At 44.5% G+C, this 25,143-nt stretch overlaps 2 protein-coding genes across 2 annotated transcripts in view; one reads left to right on the forward strand and one right to left on the reverse strand.

Moving 5' to 3' along the window:
• The window catches only part of LOC310902493 (store-operated calcium entry regulator STIMATE-like), a 33,208-nt gene extending 31,920 nt beyond the window's left edge, over nt 1–1,288 (forward strand). The window contains exon 8 of the mRNA XM_083844088.1: nt 666–1,288. Within this exon, the coding sequence (XP_083700214.1) occupies nt 666–779 (114 nt within the window). The 3' untranslated portion in view covers nt 780–1,288. The remainder of the gene's footprint in view (nt 1–665) is intronic.
• A 4,374-nt stretch (nt 1,289–5,662) lies between these two features.
• Nucleotides 5,663–25,143, reverse strand: part of ITIH5 (inter-alpha-trypsin inhibitor heavy chain 5) — a 46,107-nt gene continuing 26,626 nt past the window's right edge. Inside the window, exons 8-14 of the mRNA XM_083844075.1 lie at nt 17,922–18,093; nt 15,043–15,352; nt 11,971–12,524; nt 11,555–11,605; nt 10,352–10,468; nt 7,468–7,845; nt 5,663–6,094 (exon numbers count right to left, since the gene is read on the reverse strand). Coding sequence (XP_083700201.1) covers nt 5,796–6,094; nt 7,468–7,845; nt 10,352–10,468; nt 11,555–11,605; nt 11,971–12,524; nt 15,043–15,352; nt 17,922–18,093 — 1,881 coding nt within the window. The 3' untranslated portion in view covers nt 5,663–5,795. The remainder of the gene's footprint in view (nt 6,095–7,467; nt 7,846–10,351; nt 10,469–11,554; nt 11,606–11,970; nt 12,525–15,042; nt 15,353–17,921; nt 18,094–25,143) is intronic.

Genomic DNA, 25,143 nt, shown 5'->3' on the forward strand with positions numbered 1-25,143 from the left:
AGTAGGAAGAAGGGGTAGGATGGGGTTGAGCAAACAACCTGTCAAGCTGTAGATACTATCCATGCAGACAGCTCGTCCTGAGGTGTCTGTGCCCTGTTCTGGCTCCTGCAGTTTGGATTGAGCTAGGAGATGCTGGGCTAGGTGGAAATAAGGTGGTACCAGGCCAGGACAGCATCTTCGAGCTCGCTGGCCGTGGCTGAAACGAAGTGTAGCTCTGCTTGCTGTCCTGGCTGAGCTCTGGAGATCACAAGCAGCTGGGTGCCTGGGGAAACATCTCTCTTTGGTGCAGATGTCTGTGAGATGCGGCCTAGTTTTTGGGCATCTCCTCTGAGGCTGCTGAATGTGAATGTCAGTGTGTGAGTCCTGCCCCGTGGTCAGAGATTTTAGCTGCCTGCCCTGCTCTTGAGGGGGAGATTGGGGCTCTGGAGCAATAGTGTCTGTACCCACATGGGCCTGGCTGTCACTGTAGTGATCAAGGTGACCGTGAGACCTCTCTACTCAGCCAGGGAGGGTTAAATCTTGCAGCAGACCCCTCCGTGGGTGCTTGACCCCTTCACAAGCTGCTGCCTGGGGATGTTTGCTACACTATTAAGAGCATAAGAAGCTCCAGTTACGTCTGCCTGAGGACTTGGAATCCATGAGCATCTGTCTGTTCTCCCTTCCAGGTGCTGCTCTCTCCAGACATGGATTTTGAGCAGTCTGAAAGCGACCAGGACACTTCGGGGCTCCAGGGAATGAACCAGAAGATGAAGCAGCCCAGCTATCAGGTGGTCATCTGACAGCACCGGGACGAGGTGGAGGAAGGGGAGCAGCACTGTGATCCTTGAGCTGGCCAAGGAAGGGCAGGGTGGGGAATGCAAGTTGATCCCTGTGGATCTGTGGAGATCCGGTTGCCTGCCTCATCTAGACCCATCCTTCTGCAGTGGTCTCTTTGGGATGGTGTCTGTGTATCTGGTTTGGGCTTGAGCAGTATCTGCTTTAGCTGCCTGACCTTAACCTCAACACATGCAGGCATGTTGAGGTTAGGGGTATGGATGTGTACTTCCTCTGGCTGGCCAGCTGGGTATAACTGTCAGGACTGGAGACTGAAATCAAAAGGCTGTCTGTTTTTTAATAGAAAAAGAATCTGTCCTGTACTGTCTGAACTCTGACACTTTTATATTCACAGATGCTCAAAAGAACTGTTTTGCAATATGTATTTAAATGTCTTGAATTGGGAAGACTCTCAGTGGATCCGATGCTTTTTACTGTTTTATAAGGAATGCAATAAATGTTTGACCTAAAACTGCTTCAGGTATGAAGTATCTTCATTATGCTTAATATTTTTGTGAAACCATAACCCTGTAAAGGGAAAGAAGTGGGATCTATTGAGGTCTAACTGATGTGTTCCTTACAGGGCAAACTGTCCCCCACAGCAGGGCTGTCCTAGAAAATCTACAGAAAGAGATGAACCAGTGTTGAGTTCCTGTAGATGGGTTGTATGAGCCACTTCAGTGCAAAACCTGATGCTGCCACATCAGCCTGTGCTGGATTCAGTCAGGAGCAGTCATCTGGGATTGATCGCAGTTGCTACCTTATAGGTGTATGTTTGCTGGGAAACAGGAGTCGACTCCTTTCCGTTTACCTAGCTCAAAATACATAAAATCTCTGCAGGATCTGATCTGAAAGCCAAATCAGAAGAGTCCCCTGAAAGCCCCATTAACCTGCCTTCACCTTATAGGTGTAACAGAATGGCCTCAGGTGAGGCTGCTGATGATAATCCATGGGTCATCTCATCATATCAGATCCCGGCACCTCTTGCTCCAAGTGTGATGAGCAGGACTTTGCCCTTGCTCTCTTGTCAACAGGCTGTATTAGTCTATAAACAGCAAAAATGCCAAAACATTCTGTAGCTCTCCTGGGGACAGACCCGAGCAGCTGCTTAATGCACTCCCAGGCTGGGTGCAGATACAGCTGGACTGACTGTGCACAGTCCAACCAGTGAATAGTTCCTTAGAGCAAGATCTGATCCGGGATCCACTGTACTAACAGGTAGACCCAGGTAAGCTATAGGCAGGCCTTGCATACTGCAAAACAGTCCCCGGAAGTGTTGGGCAGGAGTTCTGTTTATTTTTTTGTCTTCCCTCCCTTTAGTTTTCATAGGAGGAGAAAAAAAAACCCTAAATTCCTAAAACCCTATTCCTTAATCAGGTGCATAGATAAAGGGTTTGGCTTTTCTCACTTAAAGCTCTAGTCCTTTAAAAGCTAAGCTGAGAGGATGTGAAGTTTTGTGGGTGGTTGTTTTTTCCCAACTTCAAAGTAGTTTAGAAGTGTTACATGCAAATCAAAGTCTTGCATGCCCCTTAGTGAACTTGACATGCTTGGCTACGCTCGCAGCTGTGCAGCCTTATAATGTATTTCTGGAAGAGCCTTTTTTGTTTCTTCCTTACTTAACAGTCAAAATTCTACTTGTGCCGGCATACCAAAAGGCTCTTGGAACAAATGGCACACAGCTCTCTGAACAGATCATTTATGTTGCTTCGTGAAATCGCTCACAATGGAACTTCTGCTTGTCTGGTGGAGTCCTGTGCTGGTAAGGGCTGGAGCAACTGTTGTGCTCTTTAAGGTCTTGAGTAAAAATAATTGAAAATTGCTTCCCTATTAGCAGCTTGCCTCTGTTTCGAGGTGAACTGGTATTTCAGTTTTTGTTCTTGCTGTAGGGCTGCTTAGTGCAATGCTGCAGAGTATGAAGAATGCAAATTCAGCCTCAGCAAAGCCCTTGCCCTAAAATGAGAGATGAGTGATGTGATCTTGGTCAGGGAATAAACGTTGCTCAGCTTTTGGTTGATGCTCACAATATACCAGAGCCTGGGAACTATCTCCTTTCCACTGGTGTTTCAGCAACCCTAAAGTTTGGAATCCTGCTCTCTTCTATGAAATGTTAGCACAACAGAAGAAATTGCACGCTCCAAAGTGATGCTCAGCCTTAATTCCTGAGCTATCTGAGCAGCTTGCAACCTTTATCCATATTGCTGCACAACCAAGTACTTACTGACACTCTTGGAGCTGAGAATAGATGTGTGCAGTTGGCACAATGTGCTTCATTGGATGCCTCTGTGCTCTCACAAAGGGGCATGAAGACCAAACCAGGACAAATCCTCCTCCTGAGGGAGGAAAAGTGTTGTGATACCACCTTTATAGATTGGGGAAGCCAAAATGTTCAGTCTATGACCTACCTTTGCCCTTAGTGCTCTTGGGGTAGCAGGAGGATGACCTGTTACCTTCTGAGGGGTTCTTTCAGCCATCTGGTAACGTAAGCTTATCCAGCAGCATAAAGCATACCTACCCTTAGCTTCAAAGCTCGTTTCATCTTTGCCAAATGAAAGCTTCACTGCAGCATTCACTGTAAAATATTTATTGTGAAATGGATAACTGGAGCCTTAAGGAGAACTTGAGTATACTGCTCCAGGTGCTTCACAGGGCTGGGAAGTTGGACTTGGTCATTGTTCTTTTCAGACCCTGGAAGAAATGTGTTCTTGGCTGGGGAAGAGGACCAATGATGCACCTGAAGCCTTAGCAATACATGTGTGTATATATACATACCTATATACAGGAGAGAGGAGAGCCTAACCGAATCACTCCCCCTAGCAATACACTTGAACAGCAAAATGTGGGAGGAGAGTGAAAAATTTCAAAGAAAGCTTTTTGCAGTAACAACTGTATGAAGACACTGCTTGTATGCTGAACCTAGCACTGTCTAGAAGTTCACTGCCACTACCTTGTTCACCCCGTGCTGTTGAAATGGGATGGGATTTGGGAATGGACTGGGTGATCTTCCCACCTTCCTCTTGGGTGGAGAAGTCAACCTCACAGACACTATTTCTTGTTTTATTCCTGATCCATGTGCACACTGCTAAGCCTTGGTCTCTTCAGTTCTTGCATGTTCAGGACTGCCAAAGGTCCCTCCTTCTGTTTTCCCTTGCAGGAGGGCTGTTTTCCAAACCAGCTAGGCTCAAGGCAGTAAGTAGTTTTGTCTCCATGTTTTCTTCCAATGCATGAGCCCCAGCACAAGTTTTACAGTGGTTGAGCTCTCCAGAAGGACCTTCCACAGCACAATTAAGTCTAGCTGGTTCCCTTTGGCTGTTTCCCTCTCCCTACAACACATGGTGTGAATGAGCAACTGTGCTCTCTACCTGCTCTGCTGTCACAGCGCTAGGAGTGCTAACTCAATGATCAAGCAACTGGAAAACAACCCCACCCAAACCACCACCACCAGCTGGAGCTCCTACAGCAACAGTATGATTTAATTTTTAAATATGCAAAAAAATCAAAAATCAAAGTCAAGATTGAACCTATTTCTGTAGATCTCTGGCAACTCATTTTTCTCTTAACACACGGATATCATTTAGCTGCTGGGGATGCTTCCATCCCCCACACACCCGCTTTCCTTTCCGTCCTGGAAAAGGCAGTATATACATGAGTTCAGTTTGGCCTTGCCATGTAAACGTCTTTGGGGCTATCGAAGTCATCTTTGGCCAAGTTCTCTACTAAGCAAACTCCCCTGTGGCTGATGTATAGCATTATTCAGCGGTGCCTCATTTTAAAATAGACCACAGCCTCGCTGTTTGGGTTTGGAGGTTTCATTGCAGAGCAGCACCACCTGCAGTGGGGGTGGCTGGCAGACCCTTCCCTAACTTCCTGCTGCCAAATTCCTGCTCTGTACAAATTCCTGCAGTGTAAGGAAGGAGAAGCTGCCAGGGTAACTAACTGGGATGAAAAATTTTTGAAAATTTGGAGTAAATAAATACTTCCTCCCTGATTAGAAAAGCAGCTAGAAATTTCTAGTCTAAATTCAAGATTTAGACAGTGCTTTATAGGGTCATAAGCTTTGAGGGTACAGATTTATCATCTTTTAGCAAATCTAAATCCCCATGAAGCAGAAGTGATGCTCTGCTCAAGGAGGTGGGAGGTCTGTTGGAAGCTCACGATGGAATTTTGTTTCTCACAGAGGGAGTAAAGAATCAGGATGAAATCACTAAACCTACGATGTCATTTAAATGGTATGCTTGATGGAATGGGAGCTAGCACCACTCCTATTGCTGCTGAGGACCACAGGTGCTTTCGAAGCAGGCAGCCTGTACTCTGGGACAGCAATAAACCACACGAGGGTTTTCACCACTGTATTAAGTAGTAGTGGTACAGGGAACATCACGCTCAGTGGCAAATCCAGACCCCATCCCAGTAGCCATGAAAGCAATACCCTGTTGTGGCCTGTTGATTTAAGGTTTTAATCTCTGTTACCTTTTTGATGCTAACAGCCCTCTGCAGATGGATACCCACCCATCTCCCCTCTCTCGCTCTTCTCTCCCCAGGAACCATGGCTGGAGCATGTGCTCCAAGTCACTTTGCAAACTTTTATCACCTAAGGTTAGCTAGGCACTGTGCTGCATGATTCACGCCTTTCACTGGGTGACTCACCAGCCCCTGGGGGTATTGCACGGATCCCTGCATGGGTTTATTTTAAGGCCAGCAGCTCTCTGCACTGTTAGATTTGACAGCTAGCCCCTTTCTCCCTCCCATCCCATGGGATAGTGGTCCCACTGTGTCCTCAACCCTTCCCCCCATCCTTGTCTTCAGAAATTTGATGAACCCTGTTCATCTAGCATGAAAGAGAGACAGTTGATTTCCAAGGGGAAAAAGCCTTGGTTTCTTTGGCACCAAAAAGTAAAGAAATATTCATAAGTTGCCTATCTCTAGAGGCTTCAGAAGGGACCCACTGTCACACATGCTGCTGCAATGCATTGCTATGATCAGTCCTAAAGGCTGTTAATCATCCCAGAGCTGGTCCCAGTGTCGAAAGGATGAGAAGCCAAATAGTCTTTATAACTCCCATCGATCAGTTTGTCTGCATTGTTTTTGGCAAACCAGCAGTCAACTTCCTGCTGGCCATTGTAGATCCTCCTCTGCTTCCACACAACAGGAACAAGCCGTCCCTTCACTTTCAGGGTATTTGTAGGGTTTGGTTTTAATGCTTCAGTTTGGTTCTGACCAACCTGCTGATGACTTGTGTTTAGAGATTCCTGAAGAAGTTTAACTTCATGGTTCAAGAACTGACCTGAAAGACAAGAGAAAATACACTGTTTGAGTGGTTGTTTTGTGTCTGTACTTATAAGTAATTGTTTAATAGGCTGTGTTTTGAGGGTTCTTAGAGTATGGGGTTGTGACGGGCTTCTCAGCAATAGCAGGATGAGTCCAGGTCTTTAAATTCTTTTATAAATCTAACAGAGATAGAAATTAGAATAAAACCCTATTTCTCTTCCACTGGTTAAGATACATTGGTTGAGATAGAGCTTCTTGAGCAGTACATTCCCTTCTGTGGGCCATGGTTACTAGAGGATAACAGCCCATACAAAGCCCATCAGCAAGCTGAAAGTTGATCTAGGCCTGCAGCTCCCAGTTCTTTTCCTTTACCTTCTTGGGGGCAAGGTCTTTTACGCTAAACCTAAGGGTAGGTTTAGAGGTTTGCACATGCAACGGGCCTGAATCCAAAACTCCTCTCCTGAAGGATCATCTTCTGCTTAACCTGGGAGTATCTGAATGTCATGTGTCCTGGTTTCTGTTAGGACAGAGTTAATTTTCCTCCTAGTAGCTGGTAGGGTGCTACCATCACTTCAGCCTTAGAGTTCGGCACCTGTAGATGTCCATGAACATCACTACTTCTCATCTGAAAGAGGCCAACCATTTAGATATTCTCTGAGCCTACCTAAAGCCTAGTTGCTCTCAAAATGTGGGTATGGCTCATCTTTCACTTCAAAAGTTTGAAAGAAAGGGGCAACAAGAAATACTAATGTTTCTTGATCTCAACCAGGCTCAAGCGTAAACAGCTCAGTGATGCACAGACAGACCCTCTGTACATATGAAAGTGCAGAACTTGAAGGCTGAAAGCCAGCAATTTCTGGCAATGCACTAGCTTTGTGACTAGACTTCTCTTTCGGGATCTGCAGGACCTCAGTTGACTCTCCTCTCTGTTTAGAGAGAGTCAGACCCAACTCTGTTATGTTCCTGAGAGCACATTAGCAGCCAGGTTATTCTGATTTAGGACTATCACGAGAGAATGTCTTATTGGTGCTGTATTAGGGGTTCTTGTGAATTACTTGGTTTCTCTCTCTGTATTATTCATCTCTGAGAGCTTCTAGTGTGCACATTCAAACGACAACTGCATGAAACAATCATAAAAAGAGTGGATTTGAGAAAAAACAGGCACAGGCGTATCAGGGATAGTGGAAGATAGTTCATACAGAGGAAGATGGGAGAGGAGTTGGAGATATGGGTAACAGAACTCATTTATGAGTGGAAGTAAAAGTTTCATCTGGGAACTTAATTTCCACCTACCTTTCTCATTACCTCCTATCTCTGTCCTTTAAAACTGTTTGGAAGAATCATTTTTCCTCTGGTTTACAGCTCTCTACCTGAGAACCTGTTACGTACCCAGTAACCCGTGGGAGTCAGAAGAGAGGCCTTTACTGTTGGAGATATAGAACCCCAGGTGATCCTTCTGATATGGGGCTGGCTTCTTGTAGTGGTGGATGAGGATGACAAAGCTGATTGTGTCTCGTATCGTCACAGTGATGTTGGAGTTGGCAGAGACGGACACTTCAAGGCTGCTGCTCCGCACAACAGCACTCCGGTCGCAAGACAGAATAAGCCTTTCCCCATCATCCAGGATGATCCTGGTGGGTGTGATCTCTAGGTAAGATCTCTGTGGCTTATTGCTGAGGATAGTGATGGTGTTGAAGTAAGTCCGATGTTTCTTGTGGCCATTGGGTGGTGCAGGAGCTCCAATTAATTGCCCATTCACCGTTACACCTTGCAGGAAAAGAATCAGTAAGTGAAAGCTGGAACCAAGAATAGGTCTCTTGTCTTGAAGACACAAGCATTGTAACCAAGGATATGCAGATTCACTACCTTATGTTCAACTTATTTCACCTACCACCATTCAAAACAGGTTGGCCAATGTGTTATAAATTGATTAACTTATACAGAGCACCTAAATTTATCCAAGCTAAGAAATACTGGCTTGCTCTGGAGACAGGTACCCAGTCTCGTTAGTCCCAGCCATGTGTTTACAGTGTCACAGGACAGGATCAGTTGTTTCTAAGCTCCCTCCAACCTTTGGACTACCTATCATCAATACAATGGCATGGGCTTATTGACCTACATAAGATAAATATTTACCTTCCTGACTGCTATAACACTACCTGCCATGGTATCATTTACCTAGACTACTTAATTGTTGAGGCATAAGCTCAGACCTGGACAAACACATCAGATCCTGGAGAACTAAGACAAGCTGCTGGTGGGCCTGCTCTTTCTCAAATCACCAACTGGCACAGAGACTGAATGTCTTCCAGGAAGAAGGCCTGGATGTATCTGAATGCTGCCGTGTCAGAGGATCTCATGGCAGTAGACATTTGAGGTTTGATGTCCTTCACTACCTGACTCTTAAGATGAGATCTAACCTGGGAAACCACAGAGTAACTCCTACTCCCTTAGCCAGAACATTAAAGACCAAGCAGGACCCATAGAAGGAATATCCTGACCTACAACAGTGTGATGTGCTAAACCTCCTCAGGCAACAGTGTAAGAAATTCAGGTTCTCCTTGTGTCACTGCAGAGGAGGACCCAGAACCTGCTGAAGGGTCCCTGAACTACATTGGGTTATTTCCAGCTTCAACAGTGTTGCCCTTCCAGCTTCCCTCAGTTTTGACCCAAAAGAAATACTTTTGAGTGGTCCAAGATGCAGACCTCATTGAGTCAACTGAAGCCTAGATGTCCACAGCAAGATTAACAGTCATTTTAATTACTTTTGTGACTTTCTGTTCCTAAGACAGTGTCTCACTTCCCACAGGTCTCTACACAGCTACTAGACAGCAACAATAAAGGAGGAGGCTTGTGGCTAACCCAAGCTAGACCCAAGACATCAACACTTAGGTGCAATATCTCCATCTCCCATCATCCCTGAGGGAATCTGTCATTTCTGTCTTCATAGACTCATCTTGTTAGTTTTGCAGAGCCTGCTTTCCTCAAGTTCATCCTGCATTTGAACCACAGAATGACTCAAGCAGCAGCACATAATCTGTGAAAGAATTTTAAGGGTAACATTGCCAAGAGATGGATTTGATTTGCTGAGGCAGGCATGAATGCAAAAAGATGGAGGCTAGGCCACTGCCACATGGAATAGAATTCTTGCGCCTTTATTGTGGGGATTGTTTATCTCCTTTGTAAAACAAGTCTGTGCATTGTCTCCGGTTTTGACACCCCTGCCTCCCACCATTTCCCTGCTCAGGACATAATCTGCTTATTAGCTGCCCTGCTTAGAATTCCAGATCGGATCAGACCACAGTTTGGGCCTCTGGAGATCAGAGTGATTTGCGCAAAGCAGATCCTGAATTATGCGGGTTTTCTTAAGGTTGCCATGACTTGGTAATCAGTTTGGTAGTCTCTTCACTGAAACAGCCTCAGTGCTCAGTTAGCCTGTACTACTCTCTGTCCTGAAGCAATTGCTGCTGTAAGTAGAGAGTGAAGTTCTGATATCCAAGCAATCTTGGCGAGTCCATGCTGTTAAATCTTTCATTTGCACGTTGTGACCTTGTAACTAGAGGGTTGATGAAGCTGCACTGTCAAACAAATACACTGCCTCTGCACCAAATAAGTGAATCCCCCGTATAACCTCTCAGCATGCTGGTGGCTGCATGGCTCATGTAAACACTGCATTCTGACAATCCAAAATGCCTGTGCCTGTTTACTCAGCTGTGCTTGCTATAGCATTGGTCAAATGCAAACCCCAGGCCATACTGGATTCTCATCATCAGGAACTGAACTCTCTAATCTAGCTGGACTGAAGGGGTTCAATATGGTCCTCATACGCTTGAGTGGATCTTGGCAGTTTTGCATGGAACTGCCGCTCTCTTCATTATGGTCAATGAAGACCTGAATTGGGAAAAGTTTGGGTATATAAAAGCCAGAAACCATATTTCCCTATGGATATGGTCTAATCACTTTACACTCACTTCTGTAGATGAGTCATGTATGTAACAGTGGCCAGGCCTCCTTGCTTTTAGGCTTGCTGTGAACTTACCAGTACATCATGGCAGAGTGGAGGTGAGTGCAGAGTTTACCTCCCCTTCTAATCCAGGTGATTAGAGCTGGAAAATTGGTGTACATGATTTTTCCATTGACTGGCCTGAAAAGCACTTTTTTTTTCTAATTTCCTCTGGTTCCTCGCCTATGAAGCACCTTGGTGTTATTGCTACAGAGCTGGCCTTGCACTTCAGCTTTCCTCCAAAAGCAACTACTTTGTTTAGCTGCTCACCAGATTCCTTATGATCAGAAACGAGTCGAAGAATGTCTCCAGGTTCTCCATCGATATTGAAGCAGACAGAGAACTTGCTGGAGGGAAAATCAATGACAAAGTGAGGGTCTCCATCCGCTGAGAAATCATGGAAGGGAAACAAATGTGAGATATACACAAAACTCCAGACTCTAAGAGTCTAACAAAATTGTTTTTCAAAGTGTATTTTTCTCTTTTTTTTTTTTTTTTTTTTTTCCCTAAGGCCTCCTGGTTTATTGTCTTTAGACAGTTGGATGGAATTTGCCAGGAAACATCAAGTTTTGCTTTGTTTTTCACAAAGATTGTTTTATTTTGTTTTGGTTTTCTCACAGAAGACAATGGGCTTTTAATGAAAATTGAAACTCAAAGTAGCCTAGGAGAAAGTGAGGGTATTTTCTTCCTGAAATACCATTTCATATGGGAGTTGTCATGCAAGTTATATTCCCATTTTCCATACTCCGTTTGTAGGCAACACCCCCCAGCATATATAAATATATCCTCTAACCAAAAATTGCTACATGGGCACACCTCCCACTGAACCTTCCTGGACCTCAATATCAGATTGGAGCAGGCAATGACAGATTTTAAACAATCCCATGACCTTAATTTTTCAACAGTCCTTGAAAAACCATCAAGTACCAGATAGGTATGATAATAACACAAGCCAAAACCCTACTTTGTAAAGTAAGTGTGACCTTAACCAGTGCAGTTCAAGGCTAAATTATTGATCTGGGCTTATTCTTTATTCATTTAATTATGAAAAGAATGTTATGTAGAGCTATAGAAGCAACAGGAAAATAGTAAAACACTACAGAATTGTCTCTTCTTTTCTTCTCCAACAATATTTTTATGTTTCAACAACATTACTTTATAAAAATCAAACATTTTTTGACCAGTTCTAGTAAAGAGATAACAAGCTTCCTGTTCACTAATCTATGTTATTTTCAAACACGATGATCAAATACTGTAGATCAACTACCTGGCTGTGTTTCCCCATGCTTATCCTCATTCCTGATCCCTTCAGTATTTTGTTTTTGTTTTCATTTGCCTCCCTACTCTGCAGGCTAGTAAATAAAATTTTGGCTGATCTATTAGGATGCTTACACCACAGTGGCATGCAATTTAAATTTTTTTAATCAACCACAAATATCTTGGATTATAAAAAGCATGAAAACAGGTACTGACCTGAAGTTTTGGAGATTTTAATTCTTTGCTTATCTTGTTGTCTGCGTATACCTAGGAGTAGGGAGAGAAGGCTGTTACTGAGCAGCAGAAAGAGTCATAGTGTACTAATGCTCCCAAAATACTATTCAGAGAGATTGTTGCACATACTCCTGCAGCTATTGTAAGCTTCCCTTAAAACACTAAATTTTCTTTTGTAGTTTCTAAAGTACAAGCTTCCAGGGGGTGAGTTAGGTGCCTAAAAGGTCTTGCTCAAAGTCACCCAGCCCACAATCAACAAAATCAATATGAAGATCCCAGTTTTCTGTTTACCACCCTACAATTCATTGGCTTGATCATCCCTGTTACCAAGTCAGCTGTGAGAAATTATCTAATGTGAAAATATTTCTTACCAGCACATGGTTATTTTTTCCTCGTACCTGGTGGTGCCTTGTGTCCCTGCAAGCTCTGCAGCTTTTCACCAATGCCATCAGTAGAAGGTCTGATAAGCTCCTCTGCAGGTGGTTCTGAATGGAGCCCAGCCTCTCTCATCTTCAGAAAGGTGAAAGGAGTTACAAAATTGTAAGTCAGGGCCATTGACTTTGCTTTCTCCATCAAATATTCTTTCTCCTGATTGTCATCACTCTTCAGCCGGGAGTTAAGCAATTCCTTGATGGTGAGGTAACTCCACGCCCTCTCAATGTAATTTTGATCACCTTTGCCATCTTCCAGGCCAGGGACAGCTCTGATGTCATTCTTGCTTGGCAGGTCAATAGCCACATCTGTTTTGAGGAGGATGTACTTCTTGGAGTTGCTAGCAGTCACCTCCACGTGGAGGCTATCTGAGGTACGGTTGATGAGTTTGCCAGCTATTATAATTTCAGAGCCATTGAAGTAGTTAGGGAAGAAGTTCTGAGTGACTTGCTCCACATTGTCTTCAGGGTAATCAACACGGATGTCAGAGAGGAGGGGTGTTCCTATCTCGTCATAGAATCTAAAATAAAGACACATCACACACTGCAAGTATTATTCATACAAGCATATGCACACATTCTTGTAGTTATACATGGCCAAGGATAAGTCAGACTATCTAACACACCTCCGAGGATGTTCAGGAACAGTTAGAGCTACCAGGCCCCAAATTTACCTAGTCTGTCCAGTGTAACTGGGCTCCAAGAGACAATGGAGTCTGTACCCTTGGAGGTTTTCAAAACTTGAATGGAAAAGGCCTTGAGAAACCTCAACTAAATTTGAAGGTAGCTTCTCTCTGAGCAGGAGGCTGGATTACATGACCTCTACAGGTGCCTTTCAGCCAAAGTTATTCTCTGCCCCATTCTAGTTTTCGGTGTTTCTTAGGCATCTAAACAGAGTCTCTTAGGTATGTTCAGAAGCATCCCAGCATGGTCTGGCTGTTACCTAGCTTCCACTAGAATTTAAGAGCTCTGCAAGGAGATATTTCTGGCCACTTACACTTACTTAAGAGGGTCTGTCCATTAAAAATAAGTTCTTGGCCTCTCAGGCTCAAAGAAAGCACTGTGGTTATTTCGAAATGTACACAGAAAACATGCCACAACCAATTGTTTTCTGGTGGTATTATGTGTGGTATTCCATAGCCAGAAACAGTAAGTCAAGATACTAGGTCCCAAAAAGCTGGAGAGTATCTGAACCAAAACTTCTGTATTGCTGGAAAAAGCCCTAGCTACTACAGCTTGGGATGGTCAGTGTGGGACAGGCAGGAATACAGTTTTCTGTTGGGCAAAGGAAAATAAAAATCAAGAGTACTTCAAAGGAATGTAGGAATCCTAACCACTAAGTGCAGGAGGCATGGAGGAAGAGAAATCAGTGCTACCTTATCACTGATTTTCTGTTGGAGCATGCAATGCCTTCTGTGGAACCAGAGTTTAATTCTATAATTCTTTGTTAACGTGACCCTACACTAAGAATACACTATTCTGAAAATACGTCATATTGGACAGGCCAGAAAGCTTTTACAAGGGGTCAAGGCCTAAGTTTACAGCACTGTGTTTTCCATGAAGCAATGTGCTTTGATGGAACTTTCCAGGCTGCTCCACAAATGCTAAATTTCTCATTTAAATGTCATCCTCCTCATCTCTTGGCAAAACATTTGAGTCTAATTTGGTAAATAAACAAGGAAGTGGCCTCAGCTCTTTTTTAGCTCAATCTGCATTTATTTTTCACATCTGCTTATACAGATTGTTGGAAGGCTGGAGTTGCACTTTATATTTTATTCTCTCTCTCAAAAGAAAAACAAAGCCCGAATTAGTTGGCTTTTTTTGAAAATCTCTCTCGAGCACGTAGCATCTTCAATGCAGAGACCTCAACACATTTTAAAACATGAGTGAATTCAACCTGATAACTTTCTATGGAATAGCTCCTGCAGTATACAAGTAGTGGAGTGAAGGATGCAACCTGTCTGATAGCATAGTTCAAGCATTTGTGTGAAAATAAAATCCACTAACCACAGAAGTCAGAAATTACATTGGTATGCACATAGGTTTTCCCTCTACCAGTGATTTGAATTGGCCTCCAGCAAGTTATTGTGCTTTTCCTTATAAATTTGGCACCAGATACCAAATGGGTTTGCCATCACTGACCTTGATAAACAGTGAGCTGCTTATCAGATAGAGGTGTTTGAAAAAAACTACTTGCTGTGCTGGGTTTCTGTGGCCCAATCAGCCAGCACATCCTTCATGTGCCAGGGAATGCCACTTGCTATCCAAAATGCGTGTTCTGAGAAGCAACTGACATGGGTGGAGTGGTAGATGGATCTACAAAATGTGGTTTAAAAGGAAGACACGCATGTCCTAGCATAACCACCACAGACAGAACAGCTCTAGTGGAAGGTACATAGCTGCATTGCTGCAAGCAAATTAGGCACTATCCAGGCAAAATTAAAGTTCCCTGCTCAATGACTGTCTCTTTTTGGTTTCTGAGATTCAAAACAACAAGGGGCAAAAGCCAAACACTTTTACTTGGAAATACTGATACACTGCCTGACGTTTTAGACAGAGCTATCACAGAAGAGAAACATAACCTCCAGTCCCACTAATGATGAGGATTACAGGAAAGCTGTTTGGGTCACAGAGAAAAATAAGGGAATGGAATAACTACATGCTGTTTATGTTGTCAATTTAAACTGATCAATACATCTTTTCCTTCCTCCATTCACCTGAGGAGAGTTTGCACTTGTCTTCTACCTCCCAAGGTTTACATGCCCAAAAAAGTATTCTGAGTAAGCAGAACAAATGCTTCATTCTGTGGGCTGGGAAGCTCCAGTGCCCCTCAGAGTGTCTACTAGAAAGGAAACAATTTATAAGAAGTACACATACTTCCTGCAAGAAACTTTAAATCTCAGTTTTGAAGTATATCCTTTCAACATTAGATAAGCCTCAGACAAATTTCTGTGTCTTGCCATGTCCCCTTAGAGGATTTTCCCCCTAAATGTCCACAAGAACTGATGAAGATGCAAGAACAGACAAAGCAGAACAAACCCTTTCAGGTGGCTGGCTGCATCCTCATCCTCCTGGAAATGCCTTGTCATGCCACAGTTCTCCAGTGCCATCCTCTCCAGCAGCCTGTAGTCCACATCATTTCCAATGCCAATGGTGAATAGGCAGAACTTATCACGGATGGCATCCTTGGTGTTGCTGAGGATTTTGGATGACTGTGTTTCCCCAACAGTGGGCCTCCCATCAGTGAGGAAGATGATCAGAGAGACGCTTCTGGCATCGATGTCGTTCTGAGCAATGTAATCATTTAGCAGCTTTGCACCAGTCTGGAGTGCACTGTTAATATTAGTTCCTGGGAAAGCACCAAAAGGATTAGCTCATTTCCCCTTCTAAGGGTGGTGCAAATAATTTTCCTAAGCTCCCTTTAGTAGAATGACAGCAACTCTGTACATTATGATGGTCCTTTTCTCTGTGTGAGGTTGCAATATCCCTTTTACTCAAATCAGCTCTTACTTAGCACCAGTTTGGAAAAACTGTTTACATTCTGATGATTTAAAATATGAATTGCAGTTGATTCTGTGAAATTTCTCTATACTTGAATGTTTCAATATACAACAATCAATCAGCCATGGTAAGCAGAGTCACAGTACATACTATGTCCTACCGGTACATACAAAAACAGTTAAGGTTAATTACTGGACTCTCAGAGATGGTATCTTAACTGGGAAAACAAGTTCTGCCCAATTTGTCTGAAGGGCACAAGATTTGAAGAGAGAGAAAAGCCTTTCAAGTGGGAAAACAAGTGGTTGGTATTGCTCTTCAAACCTGTGTGGCTAACAAAGTTTAAAGAGACGAGAAATGGCTTTATTGGATGAGGAGTGTGTTTTCACAATACAATTCCCTAGCAAAGAATGCAACTGCCTGAAGTGGAGAGAGAAGGAGAAAACAGAAAATAAATGAGGGAATACAGGTACATCAGAAAAATATGCATGGAAAGGATTCAAGCCTACTGCACGTTCAGAAAAAAAAAAAAGAAACCTGGAAGAGGAGTATGGGTGTCACCTGGCTCCAGGTATTTCTTGTGCTAGTCAAAGCAAAGAGGGATTGGTTGTGGAACATTTACAAGATCAGTATGTCTGGATTAAAAACAGCTCTCAGAAAAAAAAAAGCAGGTGAAATGGAGTAAGAAACACACACAACAGACTCCTGCGTGTCCAGAAGGGGAGCTCTAGAGAGTTTAATAGCAAATATGTGCTAGTAGGTCTGACCATGCATCATGAACTTAGAAACTTAGTTTGCACAACTCCAGTGTCTGTGACCAAGACAAAGCACAGGAAAGAGCATAAAACGTCTGAAAAGTCCTCAGAATCCAGACTGTGTTTCTGCAAAATGACTGAAACATAATCCTGCACTTAAACGTCTTAATATTCTCACAGTCCCCATCCAGGTCCAAAACTTCAGAAATAATTGTTTCCCCAGAAACAAATGAAAAACCATCTAGTGTGGCAGATAGTGTCATTTCAAATCCAGGCACGTCACAGAGCCATAGAGCATTGAACAATGCCTTCTGCAACATGCACGGATATCGTGCCACAATATCTCGTTCCCAATTCTTTGGCGTGCAAGTATGACACAGCAGTGCAAGCACAGCACATGCTCTGTGTGTTTGATCTGTGAGCCAAAGTGCATTCACGTTCACAGGAAGATATTCAAGCCACAGCGTATCTATGAGGAAAATGCAGAGTTAGCCAAAACTAAACGACTGCTTGCCTGCGGTAGAGAATCATTTACACCTTCCTGTTGAACCTCAGAGTTAATCATTTCCTTTTGCTTTTGTTCTGTCAGGTCCACAGGCAAACTCAGCTATCCCTGCACAACTCTCCTTTGGCACTTCTGAAGTAAAAAGCTTTTTACTCTGAATTTTGTCCCACTATCGGCAATTGTTTAACTGGGCAGGTCTCTTGACCACTTCCTAAACTCTCTTCCTTGTAATACAAACAGCGTGGAAAACCATCCTGTTTGCTGTGTTTTTCCATCAGAGCGTTTCCTTTGCTAGGAGTGGTCACTGCTCAGGGGCAACCATAGGAAGACCCTGTCCGACCTTCAGCCAGCTGTGATCCCTTGCACAGAGAAAAATCTGCATAAGTCATTTTGTAGCCTATCTGAGGAGTGTTCAGCCAGGATGGGCACAGCTGCCAGGGTATGCTTGATTACAAACCTTGCTATGTTATTTTTTTACACTAATGTCCAGAGACTCCTAGGAGACTACTGAATCAAACTCAAAATCATGCCTGCACTCTGCCACTGCTCTTCTCCCCTCTTCACTCCTGGCAATAAGGCACAAGCAAAAAGGGATGACAAATTCTTGAATGTTATTATGGCTGCTCCTGAATGCTAGTTAGAAGGAAGAGACAAGAAGGAGACAGCACTAAGTGAGGAATCAGCTCTGACAGAAGGCAACCCAACAGCCCACACTGGCTAGTCCAGTTACGGGGTTTACGACCCAGGCATAACTACATTCCTGCTTTTACACAGGTTTTCAGAAACTGCAAAAGTACCGACCTGTGTCCTTCACAAGGACGTGTTTTTTTTTTTTTCCCTGTGTCATAAAGAAATGATGTTGGGAATTTTCCCACTCCCAGGATGTCACTGAATGAATGGGAGAATGGGCCCAATTTGGCTTTAAGAAGAATATCAGATCATATAACCAGATCTGGGGACAGATAGCCATGATGTAAGTTGATACAGGGCCCATATCCTTTCACCACTTGACCCTAAGTAGAGATAGCAAAGGGGTCCCTTTCTCCCATGGCTTAAATGCCAATGTTTTTTATTGCTACATGATACAGGACCACACTCAGCACTGAATGTGTAGTTAATTGGATAGCAAAATTAATACCATTCATATCTCTGGATCCTACCTCCAGTTGGTGACATGTTATGAATGTACTTTTTGGCATCTCTTATATTATTTGGAGTAACTGGCACCAGCCGGTCCTGCTGCCAGACCTTTATTCGGTTGGAAAAGCCAATGATATTGAAGTGGTCTTCAGGCCTTAGGTCCTGGAGAATTGTGAAGAGAGCTTCTTTGGTCTGGAAAGAGAAGAGAAAAGAGACCAGTAGGTGCAACAGTCACTGCTTTAGCAGGCAAGAATTAGAGATGCTTACTGATCTTACAAATAATTCTACACTGCCAGTTTGGATCATGAAGGCAGCTGGAATGTTCTTTCCTGTTTTGAGGCCTGATCTCTGTGGAGCCAGATGCTATGCAAATATAGAATAAAAGAACAACTCTTGCCCCAAAAGATGTTGCAAAGTTGGGAGAGATGTGCTTGGGCCTAAGTATTAGGATAAAAACTCCTAGTGACTGGGAGAACTGTGCCCTGGACTAAGGAACACTGAAAAAAGTTAATACCAAAAGCCTCATGGATTTCTTTTAAAGTCCTCTAGATTTGCAGTAAGATGTAAGTGGCACATGGTTAAGAGAGTTATTTAAAAGTTGAAATACCTCTAAATAAGTCAAGGATGCACCAGCCTTGTTCATAATTAGGAAACTGATTGGTACATACATACTGCAATGAACGGTTCCACCAATTAACAGATGTATGAGCTCGTATGTTCAAATGAATACGAAAAAAAAGAAGCCTTGACTAGTTATTGCTGATTCTACATGCTAGTCAGTCTGATCCCAGGCATATTGTTTTTCCAGCAATGCACCAACATCATATTGCTCTGCTGTTTGCCATCCTATGCAAATACAGGCAACCAGATAGAGTACTGATCCGAGTAGTATCAAGCCAAGTTCATAACAAGAGAAATTAAGGTGCCTGTGTGATTGGAAAGACAGACCACCAAGGATAAGCCAACAGGAAGAGTACAGATGTGTCCAGTCCTCCCAGTGTGACCAGCTTTGATGTAGCATCCATTCAGCTGTGTTTGCATGGAAATAAATTTCAGCTTATTGAGACTAGCTGAGAGAAGATACCCAGAAGCAGTCACCATCTGTGCAAAAACATACCCTGTATTTCTATGCAAAACACATGGGAGGAACATGAAGCAATACCTGTAAGCAGAGGGATCAGCAGCTTCTCAACTCTGCCCCTTCTTGACCATCCTGGAATAATATGGTGGACCCATTGGCACTTAAAGGTTTCTCTCATGCCTATCATGGAAATATATGAAAGCCTTGTCCAGAAGAAATACAAAAGGTAATCAGCAGTGCTGAAAAACAGGTGTTTCTAGGCTTGATGTTGCTGTGCAAAGACAGTTTGGAAAGGGTCTCAAAGCTGTGAGATCAAAGATCAAGCTGTGTCATCAATACCCCTCTGGATTCTGCATGAAAGCTGATGACGCAACTGCAGACAAATCACCCACAACAGTGGAATCTCGCAGCGTCCCAGCTGGTGACTTGGCTTCCAGTCTGAGGTCCATCTCAAGTTAAGGGGGAATATTTCCCTTAGCTCCCAGCATTTTGGAGCCAGGTCTGGAGTTCCTCCTTGTCTGCTTCTGCCTTATGTATTACCCATTATCCCTCTAGGGATTGCAGGATTCATCTTCCATTTGGTTAGGTGGAACTCTGCTTCATGCCTTACCACCATTACCTTACCACATTTCATGCGTGTTTTATAGACAGGAAAAATAATGCAGGCACTGGTAGAAGAGGCTCTTTCAAAGAGGAGACTCCCCAAATCTCATTAACCATACTGTAGCTGTGATTATAATTAACATCACTTGACCTTTCCCATTACAAAAACCCTTTTTTCAGTTGCTTGCATTCTGTCAAACTGCACTTTCCTCAGAGGGATTTATTGGGCCCAAGAAAGCTGGGTTTTTCTTTGTTTGTTTGTTTGCTTGCTTGTTTGTTTGTTTGTTTTTCTGAGAACAAGGCAATAGGAAACGTAATCTTGCTTTGGCTTTCTCACGGGGACACTGCCTCTCACCTCCAGTGTGCACAGAAATTCCTTTTGACATTCTTGACTGCATTCAGCCAAAAGAAAATGAAAAGAAAAGGAGAAACGATGCAGAGCAACAGTGAAGTCTCTGTGCAGTGAGCATCCAAGCTACAACTGCTGAACAGGTCAGGAGAGAACTGAAGCAGACTTTCCTAGAAAACTCAGCACTTCTCCACACCCTCACACAGGTTCCAAACGTGGGGTTGGGACCATCTCTCCCTCTCTCTCCTTCTTTCATACTCTCTTTCCTTTTTGTCTTTTATTTTGTCACAGTTGAGTCGTTTCCATGGAGTTTTAGTCAGTTTTTCCCAGGAAAAAGTTCTGTCATATATTAAAGCGGATCGCACGCAACTCAGATTCCAGCATCTCCAACGTGTGCTTGTCTCTGTAACTTCACTAAAATAAACTTTGTGTACTATATATGCAAACATATGTACAAGTGTTTACGCACATGGTTTTGCTTCAAAGTGAGCAAAATATGAGGGAGGCCAAATGGTTCATCCCCAGTAAAAATGAAGGGTGGGATTCAATGTTCCCAACTCAATCATCAGAAAGCTGGGCACTTCATCTAATCCCTCTCCAGGCAGGGGGAGATACCTCCGGAGAGTAATTCATCCCATCTGCTTTGGATAGTTTTTAGGACGGGCTGAGTCACTGTCTGGAAGTGCCTGTCTTCCAGCATCGCCTCCAGGAGGCTGAGTAGCTCAGCTAGAGGGAAGGTGGAACTCACCTCAGGACCTAAACCTGTCCGGTTCTGAACACCGCAGTGCTTACTGGAGCCAAAAGGAGCTGAACTGGCTCTCCGTCTCTCCCAGTGTGCTCTGAATTGCTTGGCTCATCGCGTTTGTTTCCATCTCTCCTCCCAGCCTGTAAGGAACTCCAGGTTTATCCTAAAGACTGCAGCCCTTGCAGGGTGGCAACACACGCCGTACCCATAAATGGGCTGCAAGAGGGACCTGACATCCCTCTGGAGGACTGGATGAGATTCAGGAGCTGGCAGGCAGATGGAGCTTTAAATAAGGAGAATATCTTGGTAAAAGTGCACGGCCTGAAATCCTTAAATACACTGCTGTGACTGAGTGCTCTGGAAGCCCAGCCCTCTCCTTCGGTCCCCCCAGCCTCCAGGAGAGGATTTAGAGCATTTCGTGCAGGGAGTGCCTGGCAGCAGCTTCGCTCGGGACACGGCAGCAGGTTTCTTGTTCTGGCCTTGTAAGGCCACAGCTGGAACCTCTCCTGGCTCCGAGGAGCCAAGGAGTGGGATTCCCAAGCTGATTGCTGCAATGGGGTCTTTGCACTTCCACTCCCTCTGGCCCCAGTGAGTCATTGCGCTGAAATGCATGCCAAAGACACTCTCCTGTGAGGCAGAAAATTAACCATTTCTTCCCTGGCAAGGGTCAGAATATTCTCCCACTGCTGTGCAGATGATATCGATCTCATTTTGGGGATAAATCTAACCCATTCGCAATGAGGAAGCCCAGTTCAAGGTCCAACATTCTTGTGCCAGGTACTTTAAGGTGAAGCGCTATTTCCAATGTGTTTGCCTGTGCAGATGCACTTTTGTGTAGAGGATGAAGCAAGGATTAAAGGAGAGGGTGATAGGAATCAGCAATAGAGAACAGCTCAAAAAAGTCACTTTTTGCCGGTTGGGAATGGTTTGTAGTTGTCACAGACAAGTTTTAAATCAGGATTTGAAGGGGATAGCTCGGTGGGGAGATTCTTCTGTTTCCCCCAGATCAGCATGGACGAAACTGAGCTGAGAGGCAGAGACCGAATTGCCATTCCAGTGCATATGAGTTGAGAAATCGTGATTCTGAATGAGCTGTCAGTACAGCTGGAACCTAAGGCTTGAAACAGCCAGGGCTACAAAATCTCACTCTCCAAATCTGGCGCACAAACATCATGATCTAAAGCTGGAGAAAGCCTGGGTGACAGTGTCTGGCCGGGGAGTAATCACAGTTAATGTCTGTGCTTCTGAAATGATGAGAAACTGAATATGGACTCTCACCTCCACAGTGATACCTGGACGTGCAACACAACTGCTGCTCTTCTGGTTCATCCTTGCTAAGGGCCCTGCATCACGGCTGAGATGGCTCAGGGCTGTACAACCACCAGCAACAGCAGGGAAGAGGAGAACTCCCTCAGCTACACTCCAGTTCAGTTGCCACTTGTCACCTCTGTATCTGCCCCTTGGGGCTATCTCTGACTTAGCTAAAACGCTGGTGGAACAAAGCATGGAAAGAGGCATGCTCCCATGGGCCAACTGACAGCCTTCAACCCTTTCTTGGGTCAAAGAGCTGCCTCGGAGACATCTGGGATGATGTCAGACCATCTGGGCACCTTTTAGGAGGAATGTGAGCCCCGGTGACATTTCCCCCACAGTCCCTTGGTTGTTTGAGGAGCAGGGTGAGGGCGAAGCCTGGCTACCCTGAACGCTGTGCAGTTCAAAGGGAGACAATGTATGGTTGTTAGATGCCACAGCATTGCCAGACACTGGCTCTGCTATGAAGCAAGCAGGGAGCTCAAACACCTCATTATCATGCATGTCCCAGGCCCACGTATTTAAATTTTCCATTGCCTAGGAGCGCTTGTAAGTGCTCCATCCCAGGCCCACATCCTCTATGCAAGCCTCATGCCAGCCAGTAAAAATCAAAAGACTTTCAGTCCACGCTGACTCCAGTGCTGTACAAATAATGGGCCTCTGCAGCACAGCACGAACTCAGCCCCTTTTGGAAACAGCTTCCAGATGCAGAGGGAGCTCTCCCAGCAAGCAGTGCCTCTGAGATCACTTGGCAATCCCTGCACGCCCAAACACAGCTGGCATCTGCCCTCAACAAGGGCAGGACAGTGAGACATCAGCACCAGCAACAGCCCCCTTCCAGCTTCAGACAGCACCAGGGAACCGTGTGGGCTTGGGATCAGTTGGTCTAAAGAGCACGGCTAGCAGAGAGGAAGGTGTTAGAGACTGAAAGCTGTACCCATCAGCTGGAAGTATTGCATGAGAACGGGCTACAGGGCGCTGGAAGGGAGGGCATGGGACCATTTGCAACCACACAGTGAAGGAAGCTGCGACTAGAGGACAAAATTTCAGCTGCATGCAGAGTTTTGACAACAGTATCCTGTATTCGGCACAAGAGATCACAACTATATAGCACTGTTAGCTCTGAGGCTCATCTGCCTGCTAATTTGGGAACTGGATGCATCAGAGCCTTTACTTTTTCCTTCCAGATCTCCTGCGAGAGTCCATATGTGACAAGAAAGAAGCTATGGCACAAGACATAAGCTCAAAGGGAATTAGAAACACACAGCTCTGGCCAGTAACTTGTCTGAGAGTGCAACAGAGCACAGAAGGGCTCAGAAACCAGATATCCTACAGTGGGAAGGAGAAAAGTACAAGTAAATATGTTGTTTGGCAATACATTCTAAGGAAGCACAAGAAGAAAAATACAGAAGAATTGTCCTCCCCCCCCCCATTTCATATCCTCTGTGCTTTGGTTCATACCTTTCCCTTTCCAAACATGAACAGGCAGCTGATGAAGCTCCAGAAGTGGCTTTTCCAAGCCAAAACAGCAATATCTGATCAGTTTGTCAGAGGGATTAATACTGTGAGGTGAGGAAAGGCTGGCATCCCAGAAACACCTGAAATGGCTCTGTTGAGGCCAGAGAAGGTACTGCCATAGACTTGGTTTGGGATCCAGGCTGTGATCCCAGTAGTGGGAGCACCACTGCCATTTTACAGGGAGAAGATAACGTGCAGAAAAAGCACGGGTTTGGGCAGTGTCTTTCCTGCTGAGGTCTCATGCCACATCTTACCAGGTTTGCTTTCCTCTATGGCCCCATTTCCTTTCCGCCCACATAATGCAGATCACGTGCCAATTGTCAGCAACAAGGACTATGTACCAAAAATGGGTTTGAACCCAGAAGCATATCCTTAGATTTTTTTGCCATCCTCCATGCCCCTCTTAGGAGAGGACAATCTGCCCTTTCTTCCTCTGCAGGGAGTGTCGTGCAGTTCAGGGACTGCAGCTCACCCCCTCCCCATCAATGTATCTTTGTGCTTTCTTCCTGGCAGACACTGATCACGTAACCAAGGAAAACTCCTTCACAATTCTGGACAACAAGCATTTTGTTTTATGCTGACACTGGTCTGTGAAGGGAGGGAGTTTGGATGTAGAGCTCTGGACAATAAAGAACTGTCTCCAGTGCTTGTACCAGCTTCTCACCCCAAAACATCACACAACCCTTGCTAATCAGTTGAACATTGATGACTCCGTGTATGGCCTTAGAAAAAGGTGCACTGCAGTTTCTGTCTGCAAAATAAATTCTCCATCATTTAGAGGAAGTGTTTCTATTGCCTATTCTGCCACTGACATCCTGAGCAAATCATTTTGTACCACATCTGTCCAGTTGTGGGTAATGCAGTTTTCCAGCACCCAACAGCACGATGAGGATAAACACATGAAAAACTGCAAAATGATCTGATTTCTCAGGAACTGGGGTTTCATGTGTGCGGAGTAGCTCCTAAGTCTTTGCAACCTTGCAGCAGTGTTGATGATACAAATAAATACCTGTACAAAGACTGAAGGAGGCAAGCTGTTATCGGTACCATGCATCATTAGTTCAAGCCCTTACCAGCAATGCTGGTTACATTTGGAGCAGCAAACGTTCCTGTAAAACTGGTCAAAAATAAAAGTTTAAAGGCTGCCCCACAGTGCCATACTGACATAACCCCATGGGAAACAACGAGGCTACCCAGGCAGACAGCCAGACTGACGCAGCAGCGTATGAAGGCCACATTCTTGTCTTGTGCTTAGCTCATTTTAAGTAGAATCACATCCCATAACACACCAGTCAGACACTCAAACCCTCCCCTTGTCAGCATGACAAACAATCTCCATGGAGCTAGCAGCAAAGAGGTCAACGCCAAGGGGAAAGTGCCCCATGCCCTCAATACAGAGCTCGATGTCCCTCCCTCTGCCTGTCCTCAGAAGATGGAGCTAGTCGCAGTGCACGAAAACTGTTCCAGGAACTTGGGACTTTCACTCCCTGCCCCTGTCACAGAGACCAGCTGCAGACACGGTGCTGGGAAGAACTCATATGCCCAAGAAGAGGCTAACCACAGCACAGGCCATGGATTTCAGCAGCAATTAGCTGCTACCTTACACAGCAGGACGTGGGCTGAGACACGGGTCGC

Source organism: Anser anser (assembly GCF_964211835.1).
Source record: "Anser anser genome assembly, chromosome: 1".
In the NCBI taxonomy this organism is placed as follows: domain Eukaryota; kingdom Metazoa; phylum Chordata; class Aves; order Anseriformes; family Anatidae; genus Anser; species Anser anser.